The sequence below is a fragment of the Sinocyclocheilus anshuiensis genome, unplaced genomic scaffold (genome assembly GCF_001515605.1).
Source record: "Sinocyclocheilus anshuiensis isolate Anshui unplaced genomic scaffold, SAMN03320099.WGS_v1.1 scaffold807, whole genome shotgun sequence".
Lineage (NCBI taxonomy): Eukaryota > Metazoa > Chordata > Actinopteri > Cypriniformes > Cyprinidae > Sinocyclocheilus > Sinocyclocheilus anshuiensis.
This window is the reverse complement of record NW_015551077.1, coordinates 532456-546221: the sequence shown is the minus strand read 5'-3', so window position 1 is coordinate 546221 and position 13766 is coordinate 532456. Positions and strand designations below refer to the sequence as shown.

The following is a 13766-nucleotide window of genomic DNA, read 5'->3' as shown; positions in this document are numbered from 1 at the left end:
GTGTGTGTGTGTGTGTGTGTGTGTGTGTGTGTGTGTGTGTGTGTCTCTTTGAATGTGCACATGCTCCAGTAATCTGTGGTTTGTCTCAGACGGCACACCCACTGACCACAGTCCGTTCACTGACCGTCTGAAGGTCACACTACAATTTGAGTTTCATTCACTTCCACTCATATGCATGTTAGCGCATATTAATAATAATAATTATTTGATATGTATCATTTCTATAAATATAGACAATTGCATTTTGATACAGGTATCACCTTCTTTTACTTTTAACTTTAAAAAATGACATTTTTATAATAAGTAATACAAATAAAAATGTATTTAAAAAAATCTAAATAATAATTCATTTTTTGAACATGTTTGAGATGCAACATTTACAATACAATTTTTGGTGACATACATAGAAAATATTTAATAATATTTAATAGTTATTTAATATAAAATTATTAGTCTATTATTGTGATATATTGAGCAAAATGATCTACGTGGGTCAGATGGTCTCTTCAGTGGATGATTGTGGGCAGACGTGAGCAGACTTTATGCTGCAAGTCAAAAGAAAGGCTACACGAGACTAATCTGTGGTCTATTAAAATCTCTCTCATGGCTTGCGTAACGTACAGTTGGCTTTGCAGTTGACAGCATGTCGTTGGCATCTACGTCATTACAGGTTAACAGATGCCAAGTATGTCATTTCTGCTGTGGGCAGTACTGTTAACAGTGGTTAGTGAAAAATATGAGTTGATGATGGAATATATGATATGAGCTGAATCACACAGCACCGTCTTTCTGCAGGTTATCAGAAATATGTTGATCCAGGGATCTCTGCTGAGTTTGAAGCTGCTGCTGTGAGGTTTGGACTGACTCTTGCACCACCTGGTGTATATAAAAGGTACACTGCTCAAATCACTTTTGTAAAACTGTTACAAATCACTGTTGACATAGTAACATTAACATTAAAGAATTTCTGTTAAAATACTCAAGTATTAGACTTACTTACACTACCGTTCAAAAGTTTGGAGTCAGTAGGAAGTCTCTTATGCTCACCAAAGCTGATATTATTTGATAAATACAGTAAAAACAGTAATATTGTGAAATATTATAAAAATTTTAAATAACTCTTTTCTATTTTAATATATTTTAAAATGTAATTTATTCTTGTGATGTAAAGCTGAATTTTCAGCATCATTACTCCAGTCTTCAGTGTCACATGATCCTCCAGAAATCATTCTGATATTCTGATTTGCTGCTCAAGAAACATACAACAACGTAGGAAACAGATCCGGCGTGACGCAGCTGACACAGAACAGCATACGCTGTTTACGTCCAGCGGATATTCTCCAAAATGGCACTACAGGGTGACGCGGAGGTGACGAATTGTTGAATAAAGTCTTTTCTTTTTGTTTCTTTTGCGCACTATTCTCGTAGCTTCGTATAATTGCGGTTGAACCACTGCTGTCACATGGATTATTTTACAGATCTCCTTGCTACGTCTCTGGACTTGGGAACATTTCAGTTGTGTTGCTGTCTATGCAGGGTCAGACAGCACTCAGATTCCATCAAAAATATCTTAATTTGTGTTCCGAAGATGAACGAAGGTCTTACGGGTTTAGAACGACATGAGGGTGAGTAATTAATGACAGAATTTTCATTTTTGGGTGAACTAACCCTTTAATTTTTTTTTTTTTTTTAAATACATTTTGTTGGGATTATTTGATATAGAACAGCATTTTTTTTTTTTAAAGAGACTTTTTGTAATTTAATGCAATTTTGATTGCTGAATAAAAGACAAAAACAAACATCTTTAAAAAAAATAAATGAATGAACAAAATAAATTATATATATTAGGGCTGTCAAATCAATTAATCGTGATTAATTGCATCCAAAATAAAAGTTTGTGTTTACATAATATATGTGCATATGTATATATAAATACACACATATATCCGTGAGGGGCTGCCACTTTTACTTTCGTTTTCTGTTTGTTTATTTATTTATTAAAGTTTTATGTTTAAATGTTCACCGGTTCCTGCCTCCTTCTTCCCAATATATAATATATCAAACTGATCCCAAACTTTCAAAAGGTAGTGTACATATAAAATCCTCTATTGTATCTAAAATTGTGTTGAAATGTGATTTTGGGGATTCAGAAACAGAACATGTCACTACAAAAGTACTGTGAAAATTGTGCTGAAATGTGATTTTGGGGATTCAGAAACAGGACGTGTCACTACAAAAGTGCTGTGAACAACGATGCAAGTAAATCTCCTGGCCTGCGTTTATGCAACACCTTCTGGAACCGAAATGTGAGTCATGATAGACAGGGTTTGGTTTGGATTATTATTAAAATTTCAAACATGGTGGCTTTTCCCAAGAATTCCTTTATTATATATATGTATATGTACACACACACACACACACATATATATATATATATATATATAGATAGATAAAATTAAATTTACATTTTGTTTAGAAATGACTGTTTCGAAATTATTTTAATTCAATAAAATTATAATAAAATGTTTTAGAATCCAAGCCTGCAGTCCAGTCAGGATGTTGATGAGTTAATAATGGGCATGGCTTCTCAGATCGCTGAGCGAGAGGACAACATCATTGTGGAGGATTTGAGAGGTTGCTTTTTCTTTCAATTCAATTAATGACATTAAGTACATCTACTGTTTAACACATCTTCTCCATTCCTTTTCTCCATTAGACTACATGTACGGCCCCTTGCGGTTCTCGCGCTCTGATGCAGTGGCTTTGACCATCCAGAGGGGGCGTGATTTTGGGCTGCCCAGTTATAACCAGATCAGAGAGAGCCTCAACATGCGGCCGGTCAACAGCTGGGACGAGATCAACCCTAAACTGTATAGCACACAGGTGCTTCCACGGCCATCAGCAAGAATCTCTCAAAAACAAATACCCAGAATGCCCATCACCCAGCCACTTATTGTTCAGATAATGCAAAAATCTAGTTTGTAATGTTCTATCTGTTTCTTTGAATCTCTTTTTCAGTTGTTAAGGAAGCTTGCAGAGTTATATGAGAATGATACCTCCAGACTAGATCTATTTGTGGGCGGCCTGCTAGAATCACAGGAAGGACCAGGTCCAGTGTTTTCCAGCATCATCCTGGACCAGTTTGAACGCATAAGGAACGCTGATCGCTTCTGGTTTGAGAACATACAAAATGGGTGAGAGATTTTTCTTTGATGATTACTTGAAAAAACAGCCATGTCAATTTGGTCAGATGATGAGCACACTAAACACTGAAAGATATTCTTCATCTCAGGTTGTTCACTGAGGAGGAGATCCAAGCCATACGTAACACCACATTTCACAATGTCCTTCTGGACGTCACCAGTGCAGAGGAGGGTGACATTCAAAAGAATGTGTTCTTCTGGGTGAACGGTAATAAGCAACCCACATGCACCAACATATTCCACAAAAAATAATAGTATAAAGCCATGACGTGTTTATATTGGGCTTTTTGTGCAGGTGATCCCTGCCCCCAGCCTCAGCCAATCAGAGCCTCTGATCTTCACCCCTGCACAAAGGCCTCCTCTACGAGTTACTTTGACAACAGCAGCAAAGCTGGTTTTGGCATAACGGTGGTGGTGCTCTTCCTGTTTCCTGTTGGTCAGTGTCATTTATACATTTTTTTGTATGCTGTCATTAAATTATAATTAAATTACAATTTCATATATTTACAAACAACTGCATTTGGTAATAATTTAATTAATGCATGAATTATTTAATCACAATTCGTATTCGTAAAAATAATTTATTGAATAATTTATTACAATCAATTATTTCACTTTCAAGGGTTGCCACAAAATTGCTAAAAGTTCCTTGCTAGTTAAAATAAAGAGTTTTTGCAAGGGTGTATATGCCACCCAATCAGTTTTCAACACACGTACACTGTGACAACTTTCTGATCTCTCGACAGTAAGCTATATAGTAGCTTGTGTAGTTGCTCATGTCCGGACAGCCAGATACAAAAGATTCCAAAAGAAGGTCAGAGGTTCTACCACAGACAACAAACCTGCACATGAAACTATTGGTCAGTAACGTCATCTGCAGTGTCCCATTGGTCTAAAATGACAATGAAGATGAGTTTATTAACTTCTGTTATTGCATTTTACTTTTTTTGTTCAGCCAAAGAGTGGTTGGGGCACAATACAGCACCCCGACAAGTCACACTTGCGTTCAACAAGAAGAAAGTATTCCAGACCTTTGATAAGAACGGCTCTCTTCTCAGTTCTCACAGCTTGGGCAGTCAAGACCACCTGAATGTGTTAATATCCAATGACCATCAGCATCGTGCTCTGCTCTTGAAGATCCCCAAAGAGTATGATATGGTAGGAATTTGGTAGTTTATTTTGTTGTTGTCATTCAACTGATGCTCAACGAGACATTAAGTTGTCGGATTTCTGTCCAAAAGGTTATGTTCTTTGAGGATGTTGGACAGAGGTCAAAGTTCCTGAGTCACCTGCGCTCTGAGCTGGAGGGCGGAATTCAGAATCTGACCGTGATGGAAATGAGTGAGAAAGAGCTTCTTAGAGATGCAGTGACCAGAGTACAGAGGGAAATGATTGTGGAGACGTTTTTTAAGCACGCTTTTTCAAAGGTATGTGTTTCTGTTCTCTCTTCATATGTCTACAAGGTCATTTTGTCTTCATTCCACTGACAAAGTGTCTCAAAGTTGAGAGGTAGCATCTTCCATGTGTTTTTTGACTCCAGGTCTTGGACATTGATAAAAGTGATGCAGGAGACTTGAGCAATAGGACCAGAGAAGCTTTACAGTGTGAGCTCACACGAGTTGAATTCGCCAGCGTGCTCGGTCTGAAGCCTGACTCGCTCTTTGTGGAGTCCATGTTCACACTGGCTGACAAGGATGGCAATGGATACCTTTCGTTTCAGGAGTTCCTGGATGTTATTGTCATTTTCATGACAGGTGAGGTTGTTCAAATCTTTTGTAATGCAGTTCAGTGTTTCAATATATGTTGTCACCATTTTAAAATACTACCAAGTTACAGTGTTACAATGTGATGTTACAATGCTATAAATTTACCTTGTTATGTTAGGATTTTACAGTTTTACAGTGTTACGATGTTAGAATGCTACAATGTTACAAAGTTAGGTTGTTAGGATGTTACAGTTTTACAATTTTAGTATTTCGATGTTATAATGTCATGATATTACAGTGTTAAGATGCTACTAAGTTAACTTCTTACAATGTTAGGATGTTACAATTTTAAAATTTTACAGCGTTATGATGTATAACAATGTTACAGTTTAATGATGTCACAATGCTACAAAGTTACCTTGTTACATTGTTAGGATATTATAGTTACAACATTTTTACAGTGTTTTGATGTTAGAAGGCTGTTATGTTACAATATTATGTTACAATGCTACAAACTTAACTTTTTGTGTTGTTATAATATTACAGTTTTACAATTTACAGTGTTACGATGTTCTGATGTTACATAGTTAAGATGTTGCAGTGCTACTAAGTTAACTTGTTAGGATGTTACAATTTTACGGTGTTATGTTACAATGTTAGTTTTATGATTTTACAATGCTACAAAGTTATCTTGTTACATTGCTAGAATGTTACAGTTTTACAATTGTGCGACATTACAATGTTAAGGTTATACGTAAGGTTATTACATTGTTAGAATGTGACAATTTTACAGTGTTATGGTGTTGCTATCTTGTGTTGGTAAGAGTGTTAAAGTGTTTTTGGCTTTCAAATCCAGGTACTCCCGAGGAGAAGTCTAAGCTTTCGTTTTCAATGCATGACATTAAAGGAGATGGCTTCTTGTCCAAGGAAGAGTTCACTTCCTTACTCAGGTCGGTTCTGATGTTTTTTGAGCCTTGTAGAGAACAAAAGTATTTTGTTCAAAGATTCTTCTTTTTTTTTTGATAATAATCTGAACGTTGAGATTCAGATGATATACTTTTAAAAGTCAATAAAGTTTCTCTGAAAGATTTCTTTTTTCTGCTAGTCACTTTCCTCTTGTCTTGTACAGGTCTTTCATTGATATCTCTGGAAGTGCTCTATCTAAGAGTCAGGCTGATGATGGCATAGCAGCCATGCTTCAGGCAGCTGGTCTTTACAACAAAGATTGCTTCTCCTGGGAGGACTTTCACTTTCTGCTGCGAGGCCATTCAGCTCAGCTCAATATTAAAGGTTAAGGATATATTTTTCTTTATGGTCTAATCCCCCATGTCTCTATATTTATTAACTCGCTCAATACAGAGGCATTTTACTTTGAAACTGTTGTTCATGTATTCCCAGGCATGGAAGTACTAAGTAAGAAAAAACTAGCCAGACAACAGCGAGTATCTTTCATTGAGAAAAATAGGTAAAGAAAAAATATATAACATAAAACCCATTTGGTGCTTTTTTAAAAATGAGTACACAGTAATAAAGCTAAGTTGTTTTTGATTTCTTTTGTAGTCCTTCAGCAGTGGAAGTGCTTACTCACAGGCCTGAGGGGGAGCAAGACCAGGAACTTCGTCAAAGACAGACCAAGAAGTGAGAAGTTAATGCAGTGGTTATATCGGAATATCCTGTGAATATCCTGTGAAGTCCACTTCATAGGGCACTTATGGTCGAATAGAACAAACGTCTGAAGTGATAAGAGATGCATACAAAATGTGCAGAGCGGTGGGTCGCAAAGATTTGGAACTGGGAACCACTGCGTTAATGTATAATATCTCTTTTTTATACATTTTAGAGCATGTGTTGCATTACGAAACATGTTCTGACGTGTATGGTCATTAGGAGTTCAGCTAGGTGTTACATTTAAGCCTTTGTGAAACCCATCATTTGTTGGCTATTGAGAAATGTGGCAATCAGTATTTGTGGGAAGTGATGCTATTCTGTGACGTAATATTGGTCAGTTTTCCCTTTGAAGGTCATCATTTTTAGTTAACTGTGACAAAATTAAACAGGCTGATGCAGTACTAGATAGTAACTAGATTTGTACATATTTTGAAGAACATTGTGAATGGTGATGACCTGTACAATAGCCACAATAGTTTGGCAGGATGTTACTATGCAATTGCAGACAGTTAACTAACTAACTAAATAGGCAGACAGACTGATAAATAACTAACTAGACCAGGGGTGTCCAATCCTCCTCCTGGAGGGCCACTGTCCTGCAGAGTTCAGCTCCAACCCCAATTAAACACACATGAACCAGCTAATCAAGGTCTTATTAGGTATACTAGAAACTTAGTCAATCCATTTATTCAATCCACCTGACAGTATGTCTAATTAGTTATCTACCTGACTGTCTTTCTATTTATTTCTCAATCTAGGGTTAACTATCTGGCTGTTTCTCTGTCTATTTAGTTAAGTATCCACCTGTCTGTCTGTCTGTCCAATTAGTTAGAATGACAGCGAGGTAGATAACTGAATAAACATACATGAAGACAGGTGGATACCTAAACAGATAGAAAGACAGCCAGATAGATAACAATCTAGTTAGTCTGTCTAACCTACTAACTAGCTAGACATACACTGATAAAATTGTGAGTCTGTTAGAAAAGATACAGTCGCCTGAATCAGAACAGGCTGAAGGACTGTGCCAAAGTTTCCTTATAAAAAAACTCAACCCAAGTTTGAAGGTATGTTGTTTTTGTCAAGCCACCCTAGTTAAAGCGGAATATGTTCTGTTTGCCTTGTTAGAATTGGACAAAGCAGCCCTAAGGTGTATGTGAGGCCTCAGAGAGAGCGCTACAACAGGAACGCAGTGCAGCAATGCATCCAGCAGTTCAAACGATTCATAGAAAACTACAGAAGACATATCATTTGCATCGTCATTATATACGGAATCACAGCTGGACTTGCACTGGAAAGGTGCTACTGTAAGTGTCCCTTTATTTTCTCTCTTTTCATCTCTGAACATTTTATTGTGCATATTTAAGGCGAACTTGATTTATTGTGATCATGTTGAATTGTTCCTATTTTTTTCAACACTGGAGATCCACTCTAATAGTTGCAAACCAATAGCAATGTTTGTAGATTATGGTTTACAGGCCCATGCCAGTGGCATCCCAGAGACCTCCATAGTGGGTCTGCTCGTGTCTCGCGGTTCTGCGGCCGCAATCTCCTTCCTGTTTCCCTACATGCTCCTCACTGTGTGCCGTAACCTGATAACCATGTGCAGAGAGACTTTTCTCAACAGATACATCCCATTTGATGCGGCCATCGACCTTCACCGTCACATGGCTGTGACTGCTGTCGTCCTCTCAGGTCAGAAGAGAAAAATTCCCTCTGCGTGCAAAACGCCATCTATTACTTGAACTTCCTTATGTGCCCTCTCAAATTTTTTTTACCACAGATATGATTCATTAGAATCTTACGTCATCACGTTTATGTTTTAATACTTTGTGTGTCAAACTTGTGCAGTTTATGGCATATGTGATTCACAATTGATGCATTTAATTGCCAGGGTTCAAAGTTCCATTTCGTAATGTAACATTTCCTTAAAGTCATGTGCTATACAGTACATCAATTATATTCATGTATGTAATTTTTTATTTATTTATGTTTTTTTAATATTTCATTTATTTGGTGCCAGTTGTTCACAGTTTGGGGCATGTGGTCAACGTTTACATTTTCTGCATCAGTGACCTCAATATCCTTGCCTGCCTGTTTCCTAGAGTGTTCTCCAACAATGGGTAATTCATGCTATTAATCTTGAGATACACACATACTGTACATATATACATATATGTTCCGAGAACATTCAAAAATAATATTTGTATTACTTAATGGGAACATAAAGCATTCTTAGAGCATATTTTTGTTATCTGGGAACCTCTATTAGTGTAGGAGCCTTGTCCAAAATCCTCTGTGTTGATCATTTGCAGGTCTGAGCTTCCAATGAAATGGACCTTCTGGTTTTTCAAGACAGTTCCTGGTATAGCTGCACATTCAATGTTGTTTTGATATATTCAGTATTACATTTCTAGAGTCAGCTTATTATTTTTCTAGATGCGTGTTTGCTGTAGCTCCGTTTTGTTTTTCTTTCAGGTCTCACTGGGGTTCTTTTGCTGTTGATTTTTGCCTTTATGTATGTCTTCGCCTCACACTATTTCAGACGCATCAGCTTTAGAGGATTCTGGATCACACACCACCTATATGTGCTCGTCTATGTCCTGGTAAAGGGAAAAAAACACACCTATTAATTTATGAGTTTTATTAGAGTGTTTCGGCTTCAGTATTATGTACTAAGAAAAATTGTTGAAATATAGTTAAAATTCAGATAGTAAGAGAGCAAAAGAAAAAAATAACCAGAAATGATTGATTAGAATACTTTACATTTTTTGTTTAAAAAACAATTTTTTTTTTCCAATTTTGAAAATAAAAGAAACGACAACAATAATAAAAAATATATTTTGTTTTTTGTCTTTATTTCAAAACAGCAATATGATCGTTCTCAGCCATTTGTTTTGTTTTGTTTTGAAAGTTACATGTCTGGCAGGCACATTGGACACAGGAACTGTGAATACTGACTTCCTCTCTGTCTCTCTCATCTCATTTGGCAGACGGTGATCCATGGCAGCTACGCCCTCCTCCAGGAGCCCCGCTTCCACATCTTCCTGATCCCCCCTGGCCTCCTCTTCCTCCTGGACAAGCTCATCAGCCTCAACAGGAATAAGGTGGAGATCCCAGTGGTGAAAGCCGAGCTGCTGCCCTCAGGTAGACAATACACTCAGCAGATCCAGCACAAAGCTCTTTTTATCTCAGAGTCTCCAAGGGCCTGAGCACACAGTGGTGTGTCATGTGCTGTAAAGTGCTCACTTCTAATTGCTCTGGCTGTGAAATTATACAGCGTCTCAGAACTGGAATCTCGAGTCAAATCCAGGAGTCACTTTATTGATTTTAAAATTAAATTATGTCTAAAATCACCAATTAGATAACAATTTCACACCAAAAGTAAAACTAATAAGCCTCAGGCTGAAGGAAGTGCTTCTGCTTCTGCACTTACTCCCAACTTCTCTCAACACAGGGACAGGAGAGGTGACTTGCATTACTTTTTGGAAAAAAGAACTCAGATCTGTTCTTGTAAATTTACAAGTAATACGTTACTTTACTAGTTACTTGAAAAATAATCTGATTACATAACTTGTGTTACTTGCAATGCTTTACCCCCAACACTGACTGTAAGTAACTTTGCATGTACATGTAAACTTAGACTAAATCTAACCTTAAAATAACATAAAATAAACAGTTTACTAAAACTCTAATGAGAGTTAGTTGACATGTACTGGCAAAGTTATTTATAGTAGAATGTCTAAAGTGGATTAGTAGCACTGATAACCCGATTCTCAATTTTCTCTGAACTGGCAGATGTAACTTACCTGGAGTTTAAGCGTCCACAAGGTTTTGTCTACCGCTCGGGACAGTGGGTACGTATTGCATGCCTGGCGCTGGGCACAGATGAGTACCATCCTTTCACCCTGACCTCTGCACCACATGAGGAGACCCTCAGCCTTCATATCCGTGCAGTGGGACCCTGGACAAGCAAACTCCGAGAGGCCTACACCCCTGAGAATCTCCAGGAGCTTGGAGGATATCCAAAGGCAAGGATACACAGATTGTGTTTGGATCATATAGATGTAGATAAACCTGAAAGCATTAGGTTATAAGAGTGAAGAATTTAAGGGGGTCTGAATACTTTCCGTACCCACTGTATATATATAAGGGATGCCCCGATACTAACTTTAAATTTAGACGATACTGATAGCTGGTTATTCAGAATTATATCAGCCGATACCAATACTATACAGGGAGCCCCTTCATTTGGTACAGAACTATTATATTCAATGCTATTTATTTTCAGATATATTAATCCTTCATGTTGCCGCTAGAGCTGAGGCGCTACAGCGATCTGTTGAGTGTAAAAAAAACTTTCTTATCAGAAGTAACAAAGCTATTTGCAATTATTGGATGGGAGACACGCTACCAATAATGTTTGATCAAGGGATAACCACAGACCTGGCAACCCTGGCTTGAACTAAGAGTGATTCGTAGTGTCAAATAAAACCCACATTAAAAAAAAAATAAATAAAAATTTCTTTTTTTGCATTTTTCTTTTTTTATTATTTTCATTAAATAATAATTAAAATATCCAGAATAGTTAAACTTTTATGTTTCTTGGCATGAATGAATGACCCTGCCGTATCTCCACAGCTGTATCTGGACGGTCCGTTCGGGGAGGGTCATCAGGAGTGGACAGACTATGAGGTGTCAGTTTTGGTGGGTGCTGGGATTGGAGTCACACCCTTCGCTTCCATCTTAAAAGACCTGGTGTTCAAATCTTCAGTCAAGTTCAAATTTCACTGCAAAAAGGTACAATACAGCCTTTAAAATAGTTTTCAATGTCCTATAATTAATGATTACATTTTTAATGACCCTTAACATGTCCTCTAACTCCAGGTGTATTTTATTTGGGTGACACGGACTCAGCGTCAGTTCGAGTGGGTGTCTGACATCATAAGAGAGGTGGAGGACATGGACGCACAGGAGCTGGTGTCAGTGCACATCTACATCACACAGCTGGCTGAGAAATTCGATCTCCGCACCACCATGCTGGTAAAGCCATTGTTTATATGAGAATGATAAGAGATTTTATTGGTTTATATGGTTGCTGTAAGTTCCACTGAACTACTGTGACGAAATTAAAAGCAGGTTAACTGATATGAAGTTATGGTTGGGTGTAAAATCAATCACCTCTCTCTCTTTCTCAAGTATGTCTGTGAGCGGCACTTTCAGAAGTTGTGGAACAGGAGTCTGTTCACCGGCCTGCGCTCCGTCACACACTTCGGCCGCCCACCCTTTTTGGCTTTTCTCAGCTCGCTACAGGAAGTTCATCCAGAGGTCAGAAGCCACATAATTTGCATCTAAGATGCATCGGAGCTTTACCGTTAAACTCCACCAGGAATGATAACTATAACGATAATTATAAAGTTTTTAATTATTCTAGTTCTATGAGAATAGGAAAGTTTACACCTCAATGATAACGACACAGAGGAACAATATCGCTGGAATCCCTTTCAGAACCATTTTTTCCAGCTGATGAACGATAAAACATTGACAGCCAATCAGAATCCATTGGACTTAAAGAGCTTGAGCATTTAAACTGGGAGATGACAAGACTGCAGCATGTGCTTATAATAATAGTAGATTATTGTAGAATAGTGTTGTTGTGGATGCTAATATAGTTATCCGTATAGTTGTCTTCATAGTTATATTTTTCATTATAGTTATCTTTATTGTTATCGTTATGGTTGTCTTTATCGTTATAGTCATTATTATAGTTGTTATCGTTATAGCTATATTTATCATTGTAGTTACCTTTATTGTTATAGTTATCTTTATGATCAACGTTATCTTTATAGTTATCTTTATTGTTATAGTTATCGTTAAAGTTATTTTTGTGGTTGTCGTAGTTATCGTTATAGTTATGGTTATCGTTATCATTAAAATTATCTTTATCGTTACAGTTATCCTTATAGTTATCTTTATTGTTATAGTTATAGTTATTGTTAGTTATTTTTGTAGTTATCGTTGTAGTTATCATTATAGTTATCTTTATCGTTATAGTCATTATAGTTATTGTTATCGTTATAGCTATATTTATCATTATAGTTATCTTAATTGTTGTAGTTATCGTTATCTTTATCATTATAGTTATCTTAATTGTTGTAGTTATCGTTATCTTTATCATTATAGTTATCTTAATTGTTGTAGTTATCGTTATCTTTATCATTATAGTTATCTTTATCATCAAAGTTATCTTTATAGTTATCATTATAGTTATCTTTATTGTTATAGTTATCGGTAAAGTTCTTTTTGTGGTTATCGTTGTAGTTATCGTTATGGTTATCGTTATCATTAAAATTATCATTATCGTTACAGTTATCCTTATAGTTATCATTATCTTTATCGTTATAGTTATCTTTGTCATCATCATCTTTATAGTTATTACTATAGTTATCTTTATTGTCATAGTTATAGTTATTTTTGTAGTTATCGTTGTAGTTATCATTATAGTTATCTTTATCGTTATGGTTATTGTTAATGTTAATGTTATCTTTATCGTTACAGTTATCCTTATAGTTATCGTAATAGTTATCTTTACAGTTGTAGGGCCTTTACTGTTGCATTTTTCAAAATCTTCCTGTATCAGTAAATATTTGTGATTCATATGGGATCTTGTGAAAGGAGTCATTTTGATTGTTAGGTTAATAAGTCATTTAATTAGATCGTTGTGACAGTAAAATCAACCACTGATGATGTTTTCTTGTTAAAGGTGGAGAAGATCGGCGTGTTCAGCTGTGGTCCTCCCGGTCTGACTAAGAATGTTGAGAAGGCCTGCCAGCAAAAGAACAAACGCGACCAGACACATTTTGTTCACCACTATGAGAACTTCTAGGCTGTATGATTGAATCAAATAAGAAATACTTGACAACGAATCACTGAATCATCAATATTGATTCATTTTAAATGGCCTGGAGTCCATTATTCCATTTAAAACAGCCTGAGTTGCTGGAGTCCTCTTCCATGTTGAGGTCATATAATGCGGTCAACAAATCAGTTATGCTAAATAAATCACTTTTAGTACCATATATATTAGGAGTGAATTTCATATAAAGAAACAGATTAAACATTAGATCTTATGGAGGTATGCAAAATCATTTTCCCATTGTTTTCTGTGTAAATCTCATTGAATGCAAAA

The 13766-nt window shown here is 36.4% G+C and overlaps 1 protein-coding gene across 1 annotated transcript in view; it reads left to right on the top strand.

Annotated features, from left to right (window-relative positions):
• LOC107662471 (dual oxidase 1-like) overlaps positions 1-13491 on the top strand; it is a 20490-nt gene extending 6999 nt beyond the window's left edge. The window contains exons 8-33 of the mRNA XM_016452513.1: positions 796-892; positions 2216-2306; positions 2532-2634; positions 2717-2883; positions 3019-3194; positions 3293-3411; positions 3499-3639; positions 3950-4063; positions 4159-4361; positions 4445-4630; positions 4744-4957; positions 5766-5859; positions 6039-6199; positions 6308-6374; positions 6470-6547; positions 7706-7884; positions 8042-8272; positions 8601-8700; positions 8893-8942; positions 9056-9183; positions 9571-9724; positions 10376-10608; positions 11219-11377; positions 11465-11620; positions 11777-11905; positions 13341-13491. Coding sequence (XP_016307999.1) covers positions 796-892; positions 2216-2306; positions 2532-2634; positions 2717-2883; positions 3019-3194; positions 3293-3411; positions 3499-3639; positions 3950-4063; positions 4159-4361; positions 4445-4630; positions 4744-4957; positions 5766-5859; positions 6039-6199; positions 6308-6374; positions 6470-6547; positions 7706-7884; positions 8042-8272; positions 8601-8700; positions 8893-8942; positions 9056-9183; positions 9571-9724; positions 10376-10608; positions 11219-11377; positions 11465-11620; positions 11777-11905; positions 13341-13463 — 3653 coding nt within the window. The 3' untranslated portion in view covers positions 13464-13491. The remainder of the gene's footprint in view (positions 1-795; positions 893-2215; positions 2307-2531; positions 2635-2716; positions 2884-3018; positions 3195-3292; positions 3412-3498; positions 3640-3949; positions 4064-4158; positions 4362-4444; positions 4631-4743; positions 4958-5765; positions 5860-6038; positions 6200-6307; positions 6375-6469; positions 6548-7705; positions 7885-8041; positions 8273-8600; positions 8701-8892; positions 8943-9055; positions 9184-9570; positions 9725-10375; positions 10609-11218; positions 11378-11464; positions 11621-11776; positions 11906-13340) is intronic.
• The last annotated feature ends 275 nt before the right edge of the window (positions 13492-13766 follow it).